This window comes from Sorex araneus, chromosome 5 (genome assembly GCF_027595985.1).
Source record: "Sorex araneus isolate mSorAra2 chromosome 5, mSorAra2.pri, whole genome shotgun sequence".
Lineage (NCBI taxonomy): Eukaryota > Metazoa > Chordata > Mammalia > Eulipotyphla > Soricidae > Sorex > Sorex araneus.
In genome coordinates this window covers 39,914,176-39,939,781 of record NC_073306.1, presented here as the reverse complement: position 1 = coordinate 39,939,781, position 25,606 = coordinate 39,914,176, and the positions used below count along the sequence as shown (strand labels likewise).

At 54.8% G+C, this 25,606-nt stretch overlaps 2 protein-coding genes across 4 annotated transcripts in view; both read right to left on the bottom strand.

Moving 5' to 3' along the window:
• Positions 1-1,347: 1,347 nt before the first annotated feature.
• LSM10 (LSM10, U7 small nuclear RNA associated) lies at positions 1,348-4,792 on the bottom strand. Of its 2 annotated transcripts, none has more exons than XM_004614324.2 (2): positions 4,612-4,792; positions 1,348-2,107 (listed from the first exon to the last, which is right to left on the bottom strand). In XM_004614324.2, the coding sequence occupies exon 2, from the start codon at positions 2,058-2,060 to the stop codon at positions 1,683-1,685; it is 378 nt and encodes a 125-aa protein (XP_004614381.1). In that variant the 5' UTR covers positions 2,061-2,107; positions 4,612-4,792; the 3' UTR covers positions 1,348-1,682. The 2 variants fall into 2 exon arrangements, with proteins under 2 accessions (XP_004614381.1, XP_054995461.1); XM_055139486.1 differs by lacking the exon at positions 4,612-4,792 and adding an exon at positions 4,307-4,588.
• Positions 4,793-11,576: 6,784 nt separating this feature from the next.
• OSCP1 (organic solute carrier partner 1) overlaps positions 11,577-25,606 on the bottom strand; it is a 28,133-nt gene continuing 14,103 nt past the window's right edge. For both annotated transcript variants that reach the window (XM_055140295.1, XM_004614244.2), the window contains 8 exons: positions 22,840-23,007; positions 21,952-22,032; positions 16,797-16,900; positions 16,211-16,339; positions 15,261-15,330; positions 13,828-13,967; positions 12,070-12,133; positions 11,577-11,882 (listed from right to left, as the gene is read on the bottom strand). In XM_055140295.1, coding sequence (XP_054996270.1) covers positions 11,766-11,882; positions 12,070-12,133; positions 13,828-13,967; positions 15,261-15,330; positions 16,211-16,339; positions 16,797-16,900; positions 21,952-22,032; positions 22,840-23,007 — 873 coding nt within the window. In that variant the 3' untranslated portion in view covers positions 11,577-11,765. The remainder of the gene's footprint in view (positions 11,883-12,069; positions 12,134-13,827; positions 13,968-15,260; positions 15,331-16,210; positions 16,340-16,796; positions 16,901-21,951; positions 22,033-22,839; positions 23,008-25,606) is intronic.

Sequence of the window (25,606 nt, the reverse complement as noted above, 5' to 3'; positions counted from 1 at the left end):
GGATCTGATGAGCTGGTCAAGGACAACCTCAGCGCAAACTTGGGTAGACTGTGGTTATGATGACCTTGGGCTATTGGTGGTCACTCTTCTCTCAACTCACCCTCCAACAAGGACGTTTCTTGGCTGCGGAGACAGGTCTCAAAGAGCAGAACTCCTTTGCGTCCAGGAGTCTCAGGTTTGGCCCTGGGCACCGCATGGTCCCCCAAGCTCCATGAGGAGAGAGCTCCAAGCACCATGCCAGAAGCACTGCCAGGTGTGGCCGAAAAGTTAAACATTCTCTTTGGTCTACACAAGCACTGGTCCAGGAGTTTGGGGACTACTCCTGAATTGGTGCTTGATAGTGGGGGTCAGGGGGGTGGTTCCCAGGAAATGCTAAGGCCCTCCTAGAGTTACTCAGTCCACCCTGCCTTATCCAGAACTCTGGCCCAGCAGATCTCAGGCTGAATCTCATTTCTGTGGGCCCCGAGAACCTCCTCCACTAGATTACAAGTCTTTCTCCGGAAGGAACCAAATGTTACTTGGGAGCATGTGCTAAACAGAAAGCCTGGCCAAGCAGCGGTCTGTGGGTGTCTGAGGAAATTCTGGCTGCTCTTACTGAGGTGGGGGTGTCCGTGCCATGTGGTTTGGCTACGATGATGATGATGATGATGCCATGGATTCTAACCCAAGAAGCCCTCTTTTGGGGCCGGAGAGACAGTACAGGGATAGGGTGCTTGACTTGCACGTAGTCAACCGGGGTTTGATCCCCAGCACTGCATACAGTCCCCTCCCTGAGCACTGTGTGAAAGGAGTGATGCCTGAACAGAGTCAGGAGAAAGCCCTGAGCACAGCAGTGTAGCCCAACATCCCCCCATCCCCTGTGGAAAATGAAAAGGAACCCCGAGAACCTTTCCTGAGGACCTGATTTCCAGCATCTCAACCTGATTCCCTGCAGGTGGATGGACTCCCACACCCGAGGGGAACGATTACTCCCACCTCTCCCTGCTGCAAAGAGCATGGAGACTTGGGGCCTGGCCAACAGATTGAGCTGTAGAGTCACATCCCACCAGACTCTGCTACTCCAACCCTCCATCCTCCATCTGCCGAGGACTAGCAGTAGTAAGGAACAAAAAAACGCCAACTTCCCAGCACCCCATATACCCAAGAAATGCAAATAGCTGGGGGTGGGAGTGGAGACTCCAAGAGCAGCCAAACTTGAGACCCCGAGTCCTAGAGTGGGGGACCATTAGGAGTCTGGCGCACTCCCAAGGAAAGCCTGTGGCCCGGATTCGCTGACACTCCAACTCAGGCTTTTGAGAAAATTAACACAGTTGCAAGAGAAACTGGGACAGAACACAGAAGTGGCTCTGGCCAAGCATATTTAATAATCCTGAGTGGGAGAGGGTTGAAAGCTATTTGACAGATTCCCTAAATCAGTAAGTCAGAGCTCCAGATGCAAAAGATCCAAAGGAGGGATTGTCACCTATGTCAAGGCCACAGATAAATAAACAGGATCCTGGGTCCCCATGGGAGTCTGGAAGCAGACCCTGGGAAGGCAGCTGTGGCAGGTGGTGTCGGTTGGACACCAGCTTCTGGGCCCTACTCCCTTTCCTGGTTCTGAGCAGGAAGAGAGCTCGGGCGCGTGGCTCCAGAGAGCAGTGGTGAGAGGTGAGCGGGGCCCGGGGCCTGCTGAAGGAACGAGCTCACTTATATTTCTTGGTGGGGAACTCCCGCCGGCCTTGGCCTTGACCCTTGCCACCAAAGTTGCGCACCCGGTGGATGAGCTGCAGCTGCTTCTCGATGGTGGCGGTGATGTTCACGTCATCTGGGATGTGGACGTAACGGACGTTCCGGCCTGTCACAAAGAGGTCATCCAGCTCGACCTGATGCCCCCAGCGGTCCGTATAGGTGACTTTGGCCAGGCGGATGTTCATGAAGGCATCGACGTTGTCTATGCGGCCTCGGGCCACACTCTCGTCCCGCAGGTCCACGGTGGTGACCTGGCCTTGCAGTCCCTGCAGAAGGATGATCAGGCTGTTCTCGGAGATGGTCCGCTCCTTCACTGAGTGGCTCACTGCCATCCTCACAGAATGCTGGCAGCTCGCTGTGGGCGAAGCTCGGATGGGAGCTGGAGCAGGGGAGGGGGGACAGGTGAGTTTTTGCTTGGCTGCTGCACCCCAGAGGTTCTGGTTCATTTATTTGCTCAGGGGCAGGGCCGGGTTTCCTATTTTCTAAAGGTTCCCCAGGTTACACTAAGGTGCAGACAAGTTTGAGAACCACTAGTGTGAAATGCAGACTACAGGGCCTGGAGAGAGGGCACAGCAGTTAAGGTGCTTGCCTGGCATGTCCCTGACCCAGGTCAATCCCTGGCATTGGTCCTGAGCACTGCCAAGAGTAAACCCCTGAGTATCACCGGGTGTGACCCAAAAACCAAAATAAATTTTTTTTTCCGCTTTTTGGGTCACACCCAGCAATATTCAGTGGTTACTCCTGGTTCTGTACTGAGGAATAACTCCTGGAAATGTTTGGGGGATCATATGGATTGCTGGGGATCAAACCCGGGTTGGCCATGTGCAAAGCAAATGCCTTCTCCGCTGTACTATCACTTCGGACCCAATAAATTAAAAAAGTGTAGACTACACCATGCTACTCAGAGTCTTGTCTGCGGATCAACATTTTCAGCATCCCCAGGCACTTGCTAGAAATGCACTCTCTGGTTGCTGTCCTTTCCTTCTCCATTTGAACACAAATGAACCTCTATGATAACCACCAGGCCCCAGAGGTCACTCTACATCAGAACCACCTGGAGGTCTTGTTAAATCACAGATCACTGAGATGGGGCTGGAGATAATGTCTCAAATGTGAGATTCTATCCCTGGCACAGCACGCTCCCCCATCCCAGCACTGCCAGATATGGACCCCAGAACAATTTAAAAAAATAATAAAATAAACAGCCTCACTAGATAACTGGATCTCACTTCTGGTGTCTAACTCAGAGGTGAGGCTCAAGCAGTGCTTGCTCCTGGTGGTGCTCCAGTGGCCATTTGGTGCCAGGAATTGAACCTGGGGCCCCTCCATGCAAAGCATACACTCCAGGGCTCTGAGCCATCTTGTGGTCCCCAGTGATCTTTTTTTTTTTTTTTTTTTGGCTTTTTGGATCCACACCAAGGATGCTCAAGGTTACTCTTGGCTCTGCACTCAGGGAACACTCCTGGTGGTGCTTGGGGGACCATATAAGATGCCGGGGATTGAACCTGGGTTGGTCACATGCAAAGCATGTGCTGCAGCTGCTTCTCGATGGTGGCGGTGATGTGTACTATCCTACCCACTGTACTATCACTTTGGCCCCAATAATGCATCTCTAATATGTTCTCACGTGAGGGTCTGGAGAGATAGTACAGCAAGTAGGGTGCTCGTCTTATATGCTGCCGACCTGAGTTTAATCCCTCGCATCCCATATGGTCTCTTGAGCACCACCTGCAGTAATTCTTGAGTGCAGAGCCAGGAGTAACTCCTGAGCATTGCTGGTTGTGGCCCCCAAGGTAAAACGATTTTAAAGAAAACTATTAGGAATGTTCTAATTTGATAATGATGTCAATGATCAAGAGCCCACCCCTGAGAACAACTGTTCCACATCAGCAGTTTTCAACCTTTTTACACCTGTGCTAGAGCAGAAATAAAAACCATTATCTATAGAAATAATACATATTTGTTGTATGTATATGTCTTATAGTATTCCGCTACAGATCTCTGGGATGATACAGGCACACCAGTGTGCTGAATGGCAATAACTTTTTCATAAACTCGCAGGAAACTTTTTTTTTTTCTTTTTGGTCACACCCAGCGATGCTCAGGGGTTACTCCTGGCTTTGAACTCAGGAATCACTCCTGGCGGTGCACAGGGGACCATATGGGATGCTGGGAATTGAACCCGGGTCCTCCGCCTGCAAGGTAAACGCCCTACCCGCTGTGCTATCACACTAGACCCACTGGCAGGAAACTTTTATTTTTATTTTTAAGGATCTATGAAAGGGTTGGAGAATCTGCCCTTGAAAACCGTCCTACAGCCGCCAGATAAACAAAAAGTTGGTGGATTAGAAAACAAAAGGGGACTGGAGAAAGCACAGCGGTTAAGGTGTTTCTTTGTATCCCACCAACTACCCTTGACTCAATCTCCAGCATTCCCCAAGCACGGCTGAGGAGTGACAACCCCCTCCCCACAAAAAAAGGTTAGTACAAATATTTGGAAGGTAAAGGAATGCCAGGGTGGGCTTCCTACTCGACCACAAACTGAATGCTGCTAACGGACCCAACGGGCCAGTCATACACTGCTCTCGGCGTGCTGCTCGATGCTCGGTAGGACACCGCATCCAGCCCCCCTCGGACCCCCGGAGCCGAAGGCGGCGGGGCTTTCTCTGCAGGCTGTGCGACTGCACCGAGAATTCCGAGGGCGAGCTGCGGGGGGCGTGAGGACAGCACGCCGGGGGTGCTCACCCGCACCCCGACACCTCCGCCGAGCAGCCGGCCCGGGCTCCAGGCGCTGCCGCGTTGTGTGGGTGGGTGGGCCGGAGGGGTGGGCGCACGCCCCGCGCCACGCAGCCGCGGGAAGACAACGCCGGCTCCCCCGCTCACCTCGGCATCGAGGGTTCCGGGTCGCCCGCGCTCCGCCCCGCGCTCCCAGCCCCGCCGCGCCGATTCCTTCCGCTTTCCGGGTCCCGGTCGCCGCCGCCGGAGTCAGTGGCGGGACTAGGAGGCCACGAAACCCGCGGGACCGCTCTGCCCTGCGGGAGCATAGAGTGCCGCGAGCACCGTGCAGCCGGAAACTACAACCCCCAGAATGCCTCGCGGGCGCCGCGCACGCCCGAGGCGAGCCGGAGACTACAACGCCCAGAATGCCTTGCGGCCGGTCAAGCCCCCTACCCCCCCCCCCCCCCGCCCGCTTGCTCCTAGGGGTCCATCATTCATTCACTGAATGGTTTTGGGTCCTTCCTTTGGCTGCAGGGCCCCTTCGTGGACTCTTAGAGCAGTGAGACACGCTCTCTGATTATAGTTCTCCGCGATTGAGAGCAGCTGGACGTGCTAGTGACCGGGTGGCCCTTTATCCATGGCCTGGGGGTTCCGAGGAGGTGACATTTAATCTGAGATGGATGGAATGAAACTAGGGCTGTGGAAACTCGGAGAGGGCCACTGTGGGTACAGGGCACTCGGCAGGCTTGAGTTTGGCCCCCTGGAAGACCAGAGCTGCGGTAGGACTGGGGCAAGCGTGTAGTGGAGGGCAGGAGAGGGAGACAAGTGAAAGTGTTAGCGGACACTGGTGGAGGGGACTGGGCACTGGTGGCGGGATGTAAACACAATGCAAACATGAAAGCTCATAAGTTTGTAACTGTAACTCATGGTGATTCACTAATAAAAAAAAAAAAGTGTTGGCTGCTATGTTGGCGGCTCAGCCCTCTCCTCGCCAACGCCAGGCCAGGCTCTGCCGTGCCCAGGAGGGCCACCGCGAGCAAGCAGGCTACGCAGCTTCTGCAGACCCCTCACTCCCAGAGCAGAGGCAGTGGGCCTGGGGAGCACTTCTTTGCACTCCAGGCCAGGGTCGCTCACATGCCCACTTCGGGGGCATACTTCATTTTATGGGACTCTTCTCATCTTGGATTTCCTAAGTAAGGTCATTTCCCTTGACTTTCTTCTCAAGAGTTTGAAAGATAGGTCCAGGACAGAGTGCATGTCTTACACGAGCTGACCCCAGCACACACGGCCAGCCCAAGCCCTGAGCCTTCAGGCCCAGACCACCAGGCCCAGTGCTGTAGGGAGTAGCCCCGGGATCTCCCTAGGCGCGATTTGGAGATACTCCCCGCCCAAAGGCAGAACAAGCTGAAGAAAATAAAGTCAGGTGCCTCAGCCCAGGCCCCCTGCCACCTGCCCCCACAGGAATCTATAACTGCCTCTCTACCACTGTTGAGCCAGTCACCAGCACCTCACTTCTCCATGGGTTCCATGACCAGGTGGGACCCAGGGCCTCACACATGCAAGGCGAGTGCTGCGTCCCTGAGCCACTTCCCACGCCCGTCAAACGCTGTTAGCAGGACAGCCCCCTCCTGCCCAGCCTAGTCAGACAGTCACCACAGACCGGGAGTTTCTCTTTCTAGTTATCACACCAGCTCCTTACCCTGCCTTGTCCGTTCCCACCATCTTTATTCCAAGCCTAAAGTCTGAACAGTCCTTTCATCCCTCCAATCAGTAGATATTATTATTGCAAAGCAATTAGGAGCTAAATAAGGGCCCAGATAGGTGAGATGGACTCTGTGACTAGAAAGTTTGGGGTAACATCTACCCATTGCTTCTACTTCTCTTCTATAGAAAACTGCTTTTTTTTGTATAATGTTTCATTTTTGGAGGCGGTGGGGTGGTTGGGTTACATCCAGTGATGCTTAGGGGTTATTCCTGGTTCCATGCTCAGGGGCCACCCTGGCAGTGTTCAGAAGACCAGATGTGGTACCAGGGACTTGAACCAAGATCAACAGCATGCAAGGCAAGTGCCTCACCTGCTGTACTCTCTCTCCAACCCCTAGATTGAAGTGTCCTTAATACAGTGAAACTGAGTGAACGCGCTGGATAAAATCAGTGGTGGACACCAGGTGTGAAGCAAGGGGGTATCTCAGGGAACGTCTGCCTGTGGCTCAGGGGAGGGGGGGACTAGGAGATTTGTGAGTTGGCAGAAATGGTTGAAAGGGATCGTCTCCCTGGAAAAAAGTGATGCAAAACTGTTTGCAGAGGAGTGCTAACCACGCATGCAGACACACAGAGCAGAGAGACCATCTGGTGTTGGGGAGAGTAAGGGTGGGGTTAGAGAAGAAGGGGAGGCATAGGGATGGTGAAGCCAGGGATGCATAAAGATCACGGAGCAACTGACCTGGCCACTCTGATAGACTTTGAAAACCTGGCTACATCAACCTCTGCATCACACAGGGCCATCCTTGGTCACAAGCCTCTGAGGGAGAGAGGAGTTAGGGCCGGGAGCTCTTGAGGCCCAAAGCTACAAGAATTTGGAGCCAGAGAGATAGTGCAGTGGGGTAGGGCAATCTGCCTTGCACATGGCTGACCAGGGTTGGGTCCCTGGCATCTCTTATGGGCCCTCGAGCACTGCCAGGAATATCCCTGAGTAAACCCTGAGCATCGCTGGGTGTGGTCCCCAACAAAAACAAACAAAATAAAATTGGAAAGGGTTTTGGGAAGAAAAGTGTGTTTATCAGGCCAAGCACCTCAAAAGCCAAGATGGGGGAGCAGGAAGGCTGTCGGATGGAGCATGAGGCACCCCGTTCCTGCGGTGACTGCCAGGGGTCGCGTGGGAGGCAGGACGGGATGCGGTGAGGAGACTGGGGCGCTGGCGAGAGGGCACGGAGGCCAGCAGCTGCCTGGTACTGTCAAAAGAGAAGCCCCTGGAGAAGCCAAGAAGCTGAGGCTGAAGGTGTGGGTGGGAGGGGTCTGGCCCCAGGAGCTCCTTTGCTGCCCGTTGGATGAATCTCCGAGGGGGGCGGGGAGCGGGCTGGGTGTGACAGAGGAAAGGCAGAGATGGAGGAAAGACTGGCTGAGGTGTACAGGTGAGCCGAGGGAGAACACACAAAGCAAGCATTATCCTCTCCCCTGCACGCTAAGCTGAGGTCTTCCAGTTGCCCAAAACCCTGAGGCAAAAGTCCTTGGCTGACAATTGCTCCTTGGAAATGTGCGAAAACATGGGCCCTAAGGTTTGAAAAGGGTGGGAAGTGAATGTGTGCACTCATAATTTGGAATCTGTTTCTTTTTTTCCCCCTTTTTCCCTTGTTTTTGGGCTGTACCTGGGAGTACTCAGGGGTTACTCCCGGCTCTACACTCAGGAATTACTCCTGGCGCTGCTTGAGGGAACTACATGGGATTCCGGGGATCGAACCCAGATTGGCCATATGCAAGACAAGCATCTTACTCGCTTTCCCGAATCTTGCTCCAGCCCCAGTTTCTGCCCCCTGCTTCTCCAGGGCAGTTTGGGTCACACCTGGCCGATGCTCAGGGACCATATGTGGTACCTGAAATCGAACCAGGGTTAGGTGTATGCAAACAAAGTGCCTTAATTCTTGTATAAGAGCTCTCTAGCCCATTAATATTTATAATATTGTATATTATTTATGTTACATAAAATAATTTTATAGGACTGGAGAGAGATTGGATAAGAATGGGTAGGTCTGCACCATTTGGGTAAGATCCACAAAAAGGGGTTCGAGTCTTGGTCAGCTCTGAAACTAAAAAGATGTGTGAGCCATCATGGGCAGGAAGTGCCCCCTCGGACAAGCATGTGTGCGAGAAGCTCAAGCATAAGTGCTGTTCATAAGAGTGTGACCCCCAACTCCAGGAGCACAACCCCGGGGAACACTGCATGTGGACGTGTGGCCCCTGGGCAGCACCACACCCATGAAAACATAAAGGGTCCGAAGATGGTACAGTGGGAAAGCCGTTTGACCCCCTGCATCCCATATTGTTCACAAGCCCCATCAGGAGTGGCCCCCGAGCACAGAGCCAGCAGTGAGCCCTGAGCACAACCAGCTGTGGTCCCCAAGCCAGCCTCTCCCCCACAGCAAAAGAAAAAAAACTAAAAAACAATAAAGTGTCTGGGGGAACAAGGAAATGGCTGAAACAAGCTTTGTATCCAGGAGCCCCAGTTTCACTTCCTGGCATGATATAGTCTTTGGGTATAGCCTCAAGATATTGTCAGGTATAGGCCCCAACCCAAAAAGAAAAAGAGGGAAAAGAAAGGGACCTGAAGGGGGAAAGTGAGTTTACTTTTTTTTTTTTTTTGCTTTTTGGGTCACACCCAGCGATGCTCAGGGGTTACTCCTGGCTTTGCATTCAGGAATTACTCCTGACAGTGCTTGGGGGAGCTTATGGGATGCCGGGGATCGAACCTGGGTAGGCCTCATGCAAGGCAAACGCCCTACCTGCTGCGCTATCACTCCGGCCCCAAGTTTACTTTTATTTAGTTATGTTTTTTTTTTGTTTTTTTGAGGGGAACTACACCCAGCAGTGCTCAGGAGCTATACCCAGCTCAATGCTCAGAACCGTATTTTGGGTGCTGGTGACATCCAAGGCAAGAGCCCCAATCCCTGCACTGTCTCTCCTGGCTGTCTTTAAGACTGCCCGGTGCTTCTGTGCAATACATACAATTAGGTGACTTTCTTTTTTCTTTTTTTTGGGGGTCACACCCAGTGACATTCAGGGGTTACTCCTGATGGCACTTGGGGGACCATATGGGATGCTGGGGATCAAACCTGGGTGGGCTGTGTGCAAGGTAAACACCCTACCTGCTGTACTATCACTCCGGCCCTGGTGAAACTGAGGCTTTTCTCCTTTCCTCTTCATTCTCAATGCAGGATCATAAAAGGAGTTTTGTTCAGAAGGCTTGGCAAGAGCTTGGCCTCGCTTATCTGTAAGGACGTGCCAGTATGATCAGAGCAAGAAGCAGTGACAGTCACAGAAGAGCTGAGAGTTGGGCTACCCCCAGGACAGGAAAGGGGCAGTCCTCGGGCCCCTCTGAGCGGCAAGACTGGGCAGACTGGAGGCAGCTACTAAACTCACCCTCTGTCTCTGACATAGGTGGAGAGGGTAACTGCTCGAGAGGATCCGGGGCCCCCAGGTGTCCCAGACAGGGTTGTAGACACCTGACCCCACCATGAGCCCTTGGGTGGCCTTAGTACTGGCCCACTTCTAGCCCGTCCTCCCATAGGAACTTTCTTTTCTCTTCCCCCCTCCCAACTGCCTTGCTTTCTCTCCATGACCCAGGCCACCATGCAAATAAACTTGTTTTTCTCAATATTTGTGCAAGTCTGGAGCCATGAAACTCAGATTGCCTCATCCCATGGCGGCTTCACCAGAGATCTGTATCTTGTTTATTTACCATGAGGACAGATACCTTGGAAATCACCAGCACCGCCTGGGCTAGGTGGAAGGAGGCGGCTGCTTCTCGGCAGCTCGTGGCCCACCTCCAGGGCCCCGGGACATGCTTTTACCAGAACAGCGTGGCAGGTGAGGCACACACAGCCCCTCGGCTCCACCCCTGCCCTGGTCACTGGCCGAGTCCCCCGGACTGGTTGGCTGATATCTTTTAGAGACTGAACTAGAAGACAGACTCTGGGCCGCCACCAAACTTTCTGCACAGTGACGTGCTTTTCCCTGCAACGGATCTCCCATGGGCCTCTGTGGATATGGAAGTGTAAATTGCATGGGGAGGAAGCCACTTGCATTGACTTTTTGGGTTTTTTTTTTTTTGGGGTCACACCCGGAGATGCACAGGGGTTACTCCTGGCTCATGCACTCAGGAATTGAACCTGGCAGTGCTCGAGGGACCATATGGGATGCTGGGAATCGAACCCGGGTTGGCCGCTGTGCAAGGCAAACGTCCTACCCGCTGTGCTATTGTTCCAGCCCCTGCATTGACTTTTTGGTCTCCAAGCAATGTGCTTTGCATCAGCTGAAGGCTAGCGCCTCTGGCCCTCATTCCAGAACCCTGCCTCTACTTTTCCTTTGGTAAGCAGGGATGGAACTCAGCCTGCTCCCCAGCCCTGGCTTGCCTCTGTTCTTGCCCAGGTGGTCGGTCCATCCCCAGGCAGTGGCCAGCTCAGACCAGTCTCTCTCCCACTCTGCCTTCCTGGATCTCTGCCTGTGGACTGGCCTGGAGCCTGCCAGCCACGCAGGCCCAGGATACGCCTGGAGTGGACAGGGCAGGGATTGCCACTGGCCTGGGCAGCCTGCCGCGGGAGTGTCTGACTAGTGCCGGGAAGTGCAAGGGGCATACCACGGCGGCCCCTCATCTCCAGCTCACGGCTCTGGCTGCTGCTGAAGCCGAGGAGACTGGCATTGGGGTGCCCATGGTGGTGTCTTCAGAACACAAGGGCACCGAGTCAAAGTGCACATGGTGGAGAGTGCAGGTTGCCCCTGGTGCTCATGCCCACCTGGGACAGGCCTCACCCACCGCCTGGACACAGAGCAGTGTGGGCCACTGCCCAGTGTGCCCTGCCACCGCCGCGGATGCCGCCTCAGACACAGTTCCCTGTCTGGCGAGATGGGGACTGTCTAGGCGGGCCTCTCAGGGGCCTGGATGGGTAGGACAGTGGGCATGGTGCCTGCCCTGCACGCGGCCAGCCCCAGTTAGGTCCCAGGCTCCACCAGGGGTGACCCTGAATACAGGGCCAAGAGGGTGTAGCCTAAAACCCTAATAAATAATATAAAAACAGCACTCCCCTCTCTCTGTTTGGGGTAATCGCCTGTTTCACTTGCTTCAAACTCACTTATGGGGTGGGCCACCCCCCTGCACTCCCACAAAGGCTCAGACTTGTGCGCATCAGTGAGCTGTAGGGCCCCACAGGAGAGCTGCCGTTAAGACTAGCAACAGGACTGTCCTTGCCAACAAGGAGGCTTGACACTACGGCGCCCCAGCCCGCAAGGCAGAGAAGCACTGGGTGCTTCGGATGCTTGCTATAAGCAGAGAGAGACAGAGACAGAAAGAGAGACAGACAGAGAGAGAGGGGGGGGGAGGGAGACAGAGAAAGCGTGAGAGAGTGAGAGAGCAGGAAAGGTTCCGTTTAGAAGTCGGGATATATTTTGCCGAGAAAGCGCGTGCTCCCGAGGTCCCCCACAGCTCTGACAGAAGAGCCGGTTCTGATGGCAGGGCACAGCTTCGTGCTTAGAAAAGCTAGTGGCAGCGTTCCGAACCCCAGGCCTTCCTCGGGGCTTCGCCTCTGGCAGCCTCTCCCTGGGGGGCACTGCTATAACTCATCCATCATGGCGAGCAAGTCGTCCCCCTTGCTGGCGCTCTGTCTCTGCTGCTCTGTGGACTCAAAGGCCCCCATGATCCGCGCCAGCTCTTGGCTCCTTTGCTGGTCCTGTGAGAGAAACGGGAGACAGGGGGAGTGAGGCTGCGGCCGGGTTTTTCTTCGCCCCTAGGCAGCGGGACGCTCCAGCGTTCCTCCCCGAGCCCCCCGGGGGCAGGAAGAGGACAGGAGGTCCAGGCTGGGGGACAGAGTGTTGTGGAGAGGAGAGGCGGCGCCAGGCGCTGGGCAGCGCACCTACCTGGGTGGCCTGGATGTTGATGACTTCATAGGACAGCTCCTCGGGCCTGGTCAGAGCGGCATGCCTGTGTGAGAGGCAGAGACGCGCTGAGGGCAGCCTCTTGCCCTGCTAGCCGGGCGGACTCGCCCAGCTCAGCTGGCCACCCATTTCCCTGCGACCTTCCACCCATTTCTGCCCCTGCCCCTGCGTGGCACACCGACAAGTCCCTTCCTGTCACCGTGCCTTTGCACGCACCACGAGTGATCTCTCCTTTCCTCCGCCTGGCAAGCTCCGACCCGCTTGTTGGGGGCTTCCCAAGCGGTACTCAAGAATGGGGAGCCCCTCCTGGCGGTTCTTGGCCAACTGTCTGGTGCCTCAACATGAGGGCCGAGGATGTGGTGCAGGGGCTCACCCGGGCCGCCCTGGTCGCACTCAGGGGTCTCTAGGGCCATACCTGTTAGGGCTTGGGGGAACATGTGGTCCTGGGGATTGAACTGGGGACTGACGACATGCAAAGCACGTTATTTGATTCTCTGGTCCCGAGATCCAGCTCTTTAATAGGATTATATTCCCTAGTCCCCCACCCCCAAGCTCCAGGGATCAAAATCAGACCTAATACATGTGAGGCCACTACCTTGGCCTTTATATATGCTCATCTTGACTAGCCACACTTTTGTTTTATTTATTTAGTATTTTTTTTTCTTTTTGGGTCGGTGATGCACAGGGGTTCACTCCTGGCTCTGCACTCAGGAATTACCCCTGGTGGTGCTCAGGGGACCATATGGGATGCTGGGAATCAAACCTGGGTTGGCCGCGTGCAAGGCAAACACCCTACCCACTGTGCTATCGCTCCAGGCCCTAGCCATACTTTAAATAAAAGTTATTTTCACTGGACTATGATAGTGTTAGAGTCATTATTTTACAACAGCGGACACTATCCTATCTCTTCTCCTCACCCCCCCTCACCCACACTTCTTGTTCATCTGTATTCTGCTAAGTAAAACATTAGAATTTTTTTTTTCATGCATACTGAGGGTGTAGCCATTCCCAAGCTCAGTGCTGGGGGGGGACCATGTGGTGCTGGGAATCGAACCTGGGGCCCCTGCATGTAAGGTGCTCCCACCCACCAGCTACCTCCCGGCCCTAGAATCACATTTGACATGGATCCAGAGAAGTTCAGATTACTTATACTGGGGATCGTTCTTTAACTAGGTTTCTGAATTTGCGAGTGTTCCATTTGTGATCTGTACGTCTGTACTGAGACATGTCACTGGCTTACAAAGGTCATTTGTTTTTGTCACAGTTTGTTTATATGTCTCTAAAGAAACAGGTTTAGAACCTACTCTTCAGGGCACTGGAGAGATAATACAGTGGGCAGGACACTTGCCTTGCATGTGCCCGACCCGGGTTCAGTCCCTGATACCATATAAGGCCTCCCCGGCACAGCTAGGGTTGATCCCTGAATGCAGTCAGGAGAAAGTCCGAGCACTACCAGGTGTGGCCCCCAAACCCAAACCAAACCCCAAACAGAGCAAAGCAAAAAACCCTACTTTTCAGGCACTGGGGAGTTAGTCCAGGGTCAAGGCGTTTGCCTGGCACACAGCCAGCCCTGGTTCCATCCCTGGTGCTGTGTGGTTCCTCAAGCATCGCCCAGAGCAACCCCCCAGCACTACTGGGAGGGGCCCATCACTCTCCCCTCCCCACGCACACATTCAAAGAAACGATGCATAAATTATTATTTGTGTGAATTAATGCATGAACCCAAAGAAACAAACATACTCTTCCTCTTCATCCGTGGTAAAGAGATTCAGCCGGAATCCTGGCTCGGGGCCACCGGATTTCTTAATCTCCATTCCTCCCATCAGCCTAGCCAAGAAGTTCAGCTCTTCTTTGGCAAGAGGGTTGGGAACGATGCTCTCCTGCAGGGACAATCGCGTGGTCTCTGAGCCGCATGAAGGCGACCTCAGAAAATCAGCCACACGGTTACCGGCGTGACTGCTGGCATGGACTGGGCCCACACGCAGCACAGACAACAGGCTTCAGCCCAAAGGGAAATAATCTGCGGCAGAAGCAGAAGGAACAAACCGGAGACTTTCACACTTGCAAAATGGGTGGGAGGCCCCTGGGAATTCTCCTCAAGCTCTGCCTTGGAGAAGCGCTTCGCTCCGGCTTCTGTCCCTCCAGTTCCCTGGGCCTTTACCAATGGTCTTGGGAAGGGCTCCTGGGCCAAGCCACTCACCTCATAAGCGTGCCCACACTGCCCCCCGGTGGTGACTAATTGCATGTACAATGGGTCCGTTTCCTCTCGCTCGTCCCCGCTCACTGAACCTGCAACCCACCTCCTGGACCCACTGCGGCTCTGCCTCTACACTCGCCTCTGGTGTGGAAGAGCTAATTCTCATCTTCCTTGCTTGAAATCAGCCCTTCTCCCTCCTGCCTACAGAAGCACATCCAGTTGGTGAAGCACCTTCCCCGTCAGCACCTTCCCCTGCAGGACCCTCCACCACCTGTCTCAGGCACACCGTCCTCTAGCCACCAGCAGAGGGCTGCCTCCCGCCCCCGCTCCCCGCTGCCCTGGCCTCTTCTGTCACCTGGGGGCCGCCCATTTCTCCCTCTCCCAGGTTGGTGCCATGGACCCTCTCAAGCTGCCTTTGACCATCAGCCTCTCTGGCCATGGGACAGGCTGTATGTGAGCCTGGCACAGGGCTGGGGTGCTCAGAGTCTGTTCAGGACGCGACTGCATTCGAGCTGGTTATGTGTTCCGGGTGGCACAGCCCACAGAATGTTCGCAGACTAACTAAAGAGTCCGGGTCCGTCCAAGGGCTAGCGAGGTCGGTGACGAATGGCGGGACGCCCGAGTGGCTCAGATTCCATTCTGAAATTAGCCACCAACTCGCAAGGCGGAGGGAGCCCTGGAAGGCAGCCTGGCGGGAAGGCACGTGTGAGCAGCCGGGTGCCCTGTTTCACGCGTCCTGCTGGGTGGCTCCTGCCTAATTACGGCGGGCAGCGGAGCCCAGCCTGACATTAGCTAATTAGCCAAATCATTGCCCGGCTCCATGAGAAACTACAATTAAAAACCTGCGCGCTTGTGCCTGGGAGGCTGATGGCACATGAGCAAGCCCTTCCCAGAAGCGCTTCCCAGCCTCCTTGGGTCCAGGGTCTGGCGTCTCAGGGGTGAGCTCTGGAGAGGAGCAAGGGCGGCGGAGCCTCACCTGTGTCCGCGCAGCCACGCTATGTGACGCCCCCGCTATGTGGGTTTCCACGGGCCGACTCGCACTGTACCTGGGGCAACGGAAAAGAGGGGACACAGCGGTCAGCCTTTCACAGTGCCTTCCTCAGAGCTCACAAATACCGATCCGACCTTTTATTTGTTTCTGAAAAATGGTGCTCCCACACCCCAGCTTCTGCGACATCAAAGAAGGGGTGGTGTACAAAACTGGACGAAGTGGGTGTCAACCACTAAGGTTTTACTTAGAGGAAAAACGACCTGGGACACTGTGTGGGGCGATTCCTTTTTCAAAGCAACATGTGTTATCGCGGGAAAAATGTGAACAGTACACGAAGGCCAACCCTCTCTGGGTATGTACAGGACAACTGGGGTTGGGCCCGCTCCCGTGGTCATTTCTTTATTTCCATTGATTCCTTTACTTGGTTCCAGGGATCAAACCCAGGGCCTCGTGCTCTGCCACTGAGCAACATCTCCAACCCAGGGATGATTTTGCCTCGGGTCTAGGAGACGGCCCAGTCAAGTGCCTGTCTTGCAAGCCCAAGCCCAGGTTTGATCCCCAGTGAAGCCCCCGTGTGACAAGGATGGGCCTGGCAGTTTTGCTGTCTGAGATCGTCAGCACCGCAAGCCACTGCTAACTACACTGCAGGTGTGAGCGCCAGGGAAGTATTGGTCCCCCTGCCCCCGAGTGCACATCCAACTTAGAGCGTGCATCCCTCCCACCACCTGTGGCCCTCGGTAAGAACACAGCCAGGTGGGGGCCCCAGTCCCTGCACCCACCAATCTCAGGTGTCCTTTGGAGACACCAGGGCTCTGGTGCGCTGCCTCTGAGGGGCAGTAACCACAGGGATTTCCACAGCAGAAGCTGAGCTGCTGGGTCACATGCAGGGGTCTCCCCTGGACTAGCGTCCACGCAGGGGGCAGGGATTTGCTTACATGTTCGTTCCCAGCTTCAGAACTCGGTCTCCAGAGAGTTCCAAAGAACCTTCTTTCGAGGCCATGACGTAGCTTCCGCCGTGCTTGAATTCCACCTTCTTCACCTCCTGGCCTTTGCTGTTGAACATTCTACAATACAAAGCGGGACGTGACGGGACGTTCCCGAGCACGGGCACTCCTGGAGGCTGCTTCATTCTTTGCACTATGGGACACACAGGAACCCATCCATGCTGTTTGTGGTGATAATAAGAACAGAATAATTTACTGAGAGTGTAAATGCATGTGTGTGTGTGTGTGTGCTGGACCATCATTATCTCGTCCATCCTCACAGAAACCCTTTCGTGGATAAGGAAATGGATCTTGGAGAACTGGGTGGTTCACTCGAGTGTCTGCTAGGTGGCACAGCTGACCGGGAGCCTGGCCTCCTACCTGCTTTCCTTGAGCCCCAGGAGGGTCACTGTGAGGATGGAGGACGTGACAACTCTGGGGTTTACAGAGGTAAAGGGGTGGCCTGGCGGAACTGCACTCTGGGGGTGGCCTACGGGCTGGTCTCCCTCTCCCCAAACACAGTGACCGGAGAATTCACCTGATGAGTCCAGGAACTTCCGTCCCCCAGGGCACAGGCCCGGACACTGGCAGCACGAAGCGCCCATTGGAATTCTGGACTTTGTCTTTGAGGAATATGGACACCTGGAGAAGAGAGAGACGGGCAGGGGGTGTTCTGGGTGTGCGCGCGGTGGACGCGCACTGTGAGTGGACAGTGTGCGAGGCCTGGGAGCGGGCCACTCGCGGGCACTCACACCCTCTGGGTGTGGACACAGGGAGGCTGGGGTGAATCTTCCCGGAGAGCCGCGCCGCCTTTTCCTGATGAGGAAACAGAGTTACACGGAAGTGACTTGCCCAGAGAGAGCTTTCAGGGGCCAGAGAGAAAGAGAGAGCACAGTGGGGAGGGCACTTGGCATGCATGTAACTGGCCTGGGTTCAATCCCTGGCATCCCACATGGTTCCTTGGGCCCCTCGAAGAGTGATCCCTGAGCAAAGAGCCAGGAGCAAGCCCTGCGCACAACTGGGTGTGACCCCAAAACCCAAACACCAAAGAGGAGGCTCAGCGGCAAGGCTGGCAGTCGGGGCAGGGCTGACCACGGGCACGTCTGTCTGTGCCACGGCTCCCTGCTCACACCCACCGTGCTGCAGCCTGGGCAGCAAGGACCCTGTCCCCGCCTGCAGAGGAGGGGCGGGCGCTGTGGCAAGGCCTGTTGGCTCCCCGGGGCAGAACAGGACGCGAGCCCTGTGCGGTGAGTCCCAGTGCTGAGCCGGGCTGGCCTGAGGCGCAGGAGCTGCAGCGGGCCACAGCTGTGGCCATGGGCTTCAGGAGGGTTTTTATGAGGCAGGAAACACCACAGGAGGCTTAATCCTGTTTTGTGTTTCTGGTCAGATTAACTGCCGAGATGATTTTGTAGCAGTTCATGGCTTTTATGGGATCTTAGTTTCCTCCTCCATAAAATCGGGTCAATTTGAAGGTCCTTTCAAAGGCTCTAAAATTGTGCAAAATCGTATTTGTGATGTTGTGAAGAATAAGCATCTGCGGGCGGAGAGATGGAATTGGGATTAAAGTGCTTGATGAGTGTGGGGAGGGCTAGGGGTGTGGGGGGACGGGGTGGAGCTATACCGTGATTCTTGGTGGTGGAATATGTGCACTGGTGAAGGGATGGGTGTTCAAGCATTGTATAACTGAGACTTAAACCTGAAAACTTTGTAACTTTCCACATGGTGACTCAATAAAAAAATTCAAAAAAATAAAAATAAAAAAAAATAAAGTGCTTGCCGAGCATCCTGCACGCCTGAGCACCACCGCGGGTCAGCCTGAGTGCCACCGGGTGTGGGCCACACAAACAAAGCAATAGCAAGAGGCTGGAGAGATACTATGGCGTCCCATGTGGTGCCCTGAACACTGCCAGGAGTGATTCCTTTTTGTGCAGGGGAGGGGGGTGGGAGGGGGTGTTTTGGGTCACACCCAGCGATGCTTAGGGGTGTGGCACACGAACCCGGCTCTGCACTCAGGAACTGCTCTTGGTGGACCATGTGGGATGCAGCACAAGGCAAAGGCCCTACGCTCAGCTCCTACGCTCAGCTCTGTGTTATCACTTGGGCCCCCAGGAGATAGCCCTGAGCATCACTGGGTGTGGTCCCAAAACAAACAAACAAACAAACAAACAAAACTACCCAAAGCAAAACTAATCTAGTGAGGAACAACAGGGGCTTAGAGCACCCGCCTTGTGATCAGATGCCATGAGGTCGGGACCCCTGTGAGGACCACCCTGACAGCTGTGCCTGCTGAGACCGTGGGGCTACAGAGTGAGCAGCACAACTAAAAAGACATGCAAATAAAGACAACAACAACAAAAACCTAAAAAAAAAACAAAACCAAACAGGGTGGGGGCGGAGAGACAGTACAGCAGGTTGGGTGCTGAGAGTGATCCCTGAGCACAGAGCCGGGAGTAAGCCCTGAGCACAGCCAGGTGTGGCCCAAATACAAAAACAAGAGAACCAAAAACCAAAAAGAGGATTGCAGGGCCACGACCAGGAAGCCCCAAGGCGAGCCACACCCACCACGCGGAGGCTTCCACTGAAGACACACTCCCATGAGTGGGGCAAGGCAGCTAAAGGGCTACAGCTCCCACGCCCAGGTGACCCTGGGAGTGCCACAGCTGGAGACGTGCAAACACCAAGTGTGCAACTTCCAGTCACCTCAGTGACGAGGTCAGCAATGATACTGGTGGCTGGAGGGACAGTGCGGGGCGAAGGTGCTTTCCCTTCCCGGCAGGCCCAAGCCCTGCACCAACCCTCTCAAAGCTCCAGAATTTTGTCTTTGATCAGATTAAACAAGGGGTTGTTCACTGTAGCACTGTCTTCCCGTTGCTCATCGATTTGCTCGAGCGGGCACCAGTAATGTCTCCATTGTGAGACTTGTTGTTACTGTTTTTGGCACATTGAATACTCCACGGGTAGCTTGCCAGGCTCTGCTGTGCGGGCAAGATACTCTATGTAGCTTGCTGGGCTCTCCGAGAGGGGCGGAGGAATCGAACCCGGGTTGGCCGAGTGCAAAGAAAACGCACTACCTGCTGTGCTATCGCTCCAGCCTCTACCAAGGGGGTGTTAGAGCTGGATATTCTGGACTCAGTGAGTTGTTTTCCCAATTAATATGAAAACTATGCAGGCTGTTTGTAAATAGAAAATATGGAGAGGCAATCACAAACTGAGCAGAAACATCGCGGGAGAGCAGCTGACCAGGAACCGACCAGGGGACCAGCGAGGACACAGTCCAGTGACCGAGTATTGGTAGAGTCTGAGTCCTGTCTCTGTTGATAAATATTCTGATGTTTCATTGCCTGCCCACTTAGCAGCTGAGACTTATATACTCTGTGGTTTAATGTAATACGATGATTTAGGAACAGACTTTTATTAGCAAAGTCTTTTTGTTACGATGAATTTCATTTGGTTTCATTTTGTTAGAGATCAATAGGGCTGCTGAGATGACGAGGGTCTATAATATGATCCAAATATGCTCAGTCTCGGGTATCCCATGCTGCAGTGCTTTGCAGTATCTCACAGTCATGCAGAGCTTAGTCTAATTTGTTCCCTCACGTTTTAAATTTTCATCAGTGGCTTTTTGAAGTCTTAATTATGCTCCATCCATTGCAAATAAGATTATTCATGGGGGCTAAAAGTAAAACTGGCACTAGAGCCGAAATTTCTTTTTTTTTTTTTTTTTTTCTTTTTGGGGTCTCACCCAGCAATGCACAGGGGTCACTCCTGGCTCATGCACTCAGGAATCACCCTTGGCGGTGCACAGGGGACCATATGGGATGCTGGGATTTGAACCCGGGTCGGCCGCGTGCAAGGCAAACACCCTACCCGCTGTGCTATCACTCCAGCCCCTAGAGCCGAAATTTCTACATTTCCTTTGGTCCAAGGATGGGAAATAACCATCAGGAAGTGAAGATGTTCAATTTCTTCTTTTCTCTGAAGTTTACTTGTGAATATATCAGCCGTACACAGGCACCATGATGAAATGGCTCAAAGGGTGAGCAGTAGGAGGTCTGTCTCTCCTCTGCCCTGCCCTCCAGCACTCCCAGGGTCACTTTCTTGTCTAGCCCTCCAGGAGCACTCGATACCAGACAGATGAGCAGCACCTATGCCCGACATTGGCTGCCTCGGTTAATCTTCCGGACTCAAAGTGAGGCATGATTTTTTCATTTTTCTGATGCAGAAACTAAGTCTCAAGAGAAGGAATATTCCAAGGTCTTGGAGCTTGGGTTTACACAGGAGAGGGCTGGACACTAGAGGTTGGGCTGATCTTGCCATATTATCCATCTTTCCTAGACCAGACTGTAAATCAGGGGAAGGTACAGAGTCCTGTGTAGTCAGATCTGAGGGTATAGAACTGTCTGGATAGAATGGAGGGTTCAAGGGGGAGGCCAGGGGGAGCCAGGGCAGAGCGCGTGCGTGGAAGCCTTTACAGGCAGGTGCGATAGGTGTGGCAAGGAGGGTGTGATGATGGACAGGCTGACTCCCTGGCCTTAGAGAGAGGAGCGGAAGCTGGCTGGGGGTGGGGCACTGGAGGTGCTGTTCTGGTTCTGAGCCAGGGACGGAGGGAACAGTGGAGGAAGCTGGGGCAGGACTTGAATTCTGGAGATAAGCCCACTCGGAGTCCTTAAGCTAGAGGCACTGGTGTGCAGGCCAGAACCCTTCGGCCAGAAGCTGGTGATGGGGGGCCTAGAAGGCGGGGCTGGGCCACGGTAGGGTGGTGGGTGGGTTAGATCAGGAGCTCTAGGCGAAGAAGCAGGGGAGGAGGAAGGAAAGCTATTCCTCTGGGGGGAGGGAGGGGTTTGAGCTACACCTGGCGGTCCTCAGGGCTTACTCCTTGCCCTGCACACAGGGATCACATCTGGAGGACTTGGAGGGCCATGTGCAGTGCCGGGGGGTTGGAGCTGGGTTAGCCACGAGAAGGTGAGCACCCTACCTGCTGTAACAGCTCTCCGGCTCAGAGAGCTAATCCCGAAGAGCGAGGATGAGAGGAGCCAGGAGGGAGAAGAAGGAATGAAAGGCACTGTTTTTTTTTTTTTTTGGGGGGTGTGGGATTGAGTCACACCTGGCAGTACTTGGGGGCTACTCCTGGATCTATGCTTGAGTCTTGTTCCTGGATGTGTTGCGGATTGAACCTGGGCCTCCCATATGCATGCACTCATCCCACGGAGCTGAGCTGTCTGCCCCGCCCCGGGAGTGAAAGGCACGAAACAGGCAGCGGGGTGGGGGAGAGACGTTGGACTGGCTCGGTGCTGGCAAAGAGAGTTAGGAGTAGGAGGGCAGCTCCGAGAGTGTCAGATAACAGGGGTCAAGATAAGACTCAACAAGCTCTGTCTCAAAGGGCTGGCAGGCATGGTTTGCATGCTAGAGCTTCTAGTTCAATCCCAGGACTTCATGGTCTCCCAAACACGCTTGGGAGTGGCCCCTGGGCCCCATGGGGACTGGTGGGTGTGGCGTGGGCATGAGGTAACTGGGAAGGAATGGTGGTGCCACCGCGTTCCTTGGCCCATTTGTACACGGTGGACTTTTGGAATTAGAGATTTTATCTTCCAGGCGCCAAACACCGAGAGCACCACTGACTGGGCCGTCCCACCCCCGTCTCCTTCTCCCTAGCGTGGTGGTGGCAGGTACCTCCGGGTTGCCCAGGCACTCACCCGGATGTGCAGGTCCTGGAAGAAGATGAGAAGCGTCTGCCGGATCAGCTGGAATTCCCCGGCGGAGAGACCCCCATATATCTGCAGAAGGGAGGCAGGAAAGAGATTTCACGGCTCGAGAAGTGAGAAATGAGAAAGACAGACGGGATCAGCAGGCGGGTAGGGAGGGGCCCGGACAGCTCGGGACAGGCCCAGCTGCAGAAGGGGCAACACTATCACAGCCGAGCAGGGGACACTTGACCTCTCCTGTCCCCCACTAGCCCTGGCACTTTCTTGCCCAGGACTTAGCAGAACACGTACTGCCACTTCCAGGCAGAGAGGAAGGAGGGGCTGTGCTCTGGGGCTCCGCTCCCCGCTCTGAAGCCCACGAGAAGCCCCTGCGAGGATCAGGCCTCTGGGGCTCCTTGTCAATTTTTAGCATTTTCTGGAAAATGGCAGGTTTTGTCCTCTCTCATCCTCCCCTCTCTGTCCGAGAATCTGTCTGGAAGGGTCCAGACTCCCGTGTGTGTGTGTGTGTGTGTGTGTGTGTATGTGTGTGTGCTCCCCTGCAATGACTCCCGTGTGTGTGTGTGTGTGTGTGTGTATGTGTGTGTGCTCCCCTGCAATGACTCCCGTGTGTGTGTGTGTGTGTGTGTGTGTGTGTATGTCAGACTGTTGCTGTCCTCTTGGCACAGAACATGGGTTTGCAGGTTTGTGACTCAGGTCCAGAGAGTGCTGGGGGCCACCAGCACCACACCTGGTGGCACCTGGGGGGCCCTGCGTGTCAGGCATGGACCTCGGGGCCTCCGCATCCGAGGCATGTTGCTCTGGCTCTGCTTCTGCCTGCCTTTTCAGAGGAGGGAGAACCCGTGTTGGGGCTGAGAAGGGACAAGCTGCTGATTCTCTTACATCCATCAGCTGCCGAAAAGTCTCATCCACTTGATTCACGATGGTTGGCGAGTCCCGCACGAACCCCTTGATGGCATCCAAGTGATTGAAAGTGATCAGCAGCACGTCCTTGGGCCGGGGACACAGCAACACTTGGTGTTTGAAGGCCATGGTCATCAGGTCGTAGAGCTGGTGAGCAAGACAGGGGCAAACCAAACCAAACTGTGAAAGCAGAGGGGACACCTGCCCAACAGTGGCACGGCAAGCGTGTCCGGAAACCCACGCTGGGCTTGTCATTCGGCCGGCGCGAGCTCTCAGCGGCCACGCCAACCGAGAGGGCCTGCAGAGCGAAGTCCAGGGGCGTTGCCAACCCAGCCAGGACCACAGCCTCGAAGCGGGACTCTCTTGGGGGGGGGGGTGTGTGCACAGGCTCGGCCCCCGCTGTGACCACATGGGCACTGTGGGGCCCTGGGCTGGATGCTGGGCTCAGGGAGTGCCAGTCTGAATCAAACCCTCTGTGGCTGTGGTGGGCTTGTGGGGGTCCCCTTAGTCTCAAGGTGTGAGTTTCCTAACAACCCCCTCAGCTCCCCACCCCTGTGTCTCATCCACTGTCCTTGTGGCAGATGCAGGGCTGTTCCGCGTGGAAGCGGCAGGGGGCGAGTTCCCCCGTGGCGTCAGACCACGTCTGACATAACAGGAGGGCAGCCCCCCACCCCACGCTAGGCCCCTCAGGGAGTGCTGGGAGGTGGGGCCCTGGTGAGGCCCAGGGCGGGAAGGCGGCCTCCCGGGGAGCACGCTGGTGGTGGGGGAAAGGCATTCTGGGGAGGGAAGGGCCCCCTCCTGTCTGAGAGAGGGGCTGCCGGAGAGGCAGCTGGGAGGCGAAGCTGGCGAGGAGGAGTGGCCTTAGGGAGACAGCAAAGCTTGGGGGATGGGAGGCAGCAGAGTCAGGGAACCCAAGTTCCAGGGAACTGGAGTTTCCTGGGCTCGCCAGATAAAAGTGGTGATTAAGCAAGTCTAGTCGGTCTGGCAAGGATGAGAGGCCAGGGCAGGGAGGGACGGCTCAGAGGGAGATTATCCGGGCCATTATTTAGCTCCTAATTGGTTTGCAATGGTATCTACTGATTGTAGGGATGAAAGGACTGTTCAGACTGAAGGTCTGGAACAGAGATGGTGGGAACGGACGGACGAGGTGGGGCAAGGGAGCTGGTGTGATGTTGGAAAGAGAAACTCCCGGACTGTGGTGACTGTCTGACTGGGCGGGCCAGGAGGGGCTGTCCTGCTAACAGCGTTTGCCGGGCGTGGGAAGCGGCTCAGTGACCTTGCATGTGTGAGGCCCTGGGTTCCGCCCCCAGCACTGCCCAAACCCAAACCAAACCATGACTAGAACACTCAACGGGAGGCCCGGGGAAGGATGGCACTGTGACAGGGACAGAAAGGTCTGGAGGTGGGGGCAGGAGGAGGCAGCAGGGAAGACCTTAGACACACCTGTGGGCGGGAACAAACAAACACAGGCTGGGGAGGTGGCGGAGGATAAGGCAGTGCACGGGCCTGTGACCTGGGCTCTCTCCCTGCGCCACATTAGAAAAGAAGGAAAGAAAAAATGAAAACATAATGGGCAGGGGAGATGACCAAAGGTCTCCAGCATGTTCACTGCAGCGCGGAGACCTCACGGTCCCCCAGCACTACTGGGGATGGTCCCCAACCCCCAAAACTAAAAGCTACTATACCATCTGAGGGTAGTGTCAGCACCTTTACTTTGTTCCATTCCATCTCACCTTCTCCGGTGCTCTCTGAGGTAGGGTTTACCCCAGGTTAGAATGCGGGAACATCCCCCAATGAGCACAGGTAAGCACTGTAACTAAGTGTGCAACCCTGGAGCCCTGCACTGCGTGAGCACAGCAACCACGTATGAGCACAGCAACATGTGAGCACAGCAACCACGTGTGAGCACAGCAACATGTGAGCACAGCCACCACACATGAGCACAACCACATGTGAGCACAACCACATGTGAGCACAACCATGTCTGAGCACAGCAACCACATGTGTGCGCAACAAGAAGTGAGCACAGGAACCACATGTGAGCACAACAACATATGAGTACAGCAACCACATGTGAGCACAACCACGTGTGAACACAACCACATCCAGCACAGCAGCCACATATGTGCACAATAATATATGAGCACAGCAACCACAGGTGAGCACTGAACCCATGTGTGAGTATAGCAACATGGGAGCACAGCAACCACATGTGAACACAGCAAGCACATGTGAGCACAGCAACATGTGAGCACCACAACCAGGTGTGAGCATAGCAACCATTAGTGAACACCAAAACTATGTGTAAACACAAGAATCACGTGTGAATATCAAAACCACCTGTGAACATAGAAACCACATATGAGCATCACAAAATGTGTGAACACAGAAAGCATGTGAGCACCAGAACCACATGAGCACAGCAACCACAGAAACTTAACACAGTTAACACAGAAACTATGTCTGTGGAGCACTACAACCATGGGCGAACAAGAAACCATGTGAGTACCACAACCACATGTGAGCGCCACAACCACGTGTGTGAGCACTGCTACCAAGCAACCATGTGTGAGCACCACAGCCATGACCAAGCATTTATGTGACAACAGCAAGCGCAGAAGGGCTCGGAAGGGAGCGGAGATGACACCAAATGAGGGTGATCCACTCTGGCGCTTCCTGCACACCCCAACTCCTCCTGCACTATTTCTTTACTTTATGGGACTCTCTCTTCATCTTTCTCCCCCAC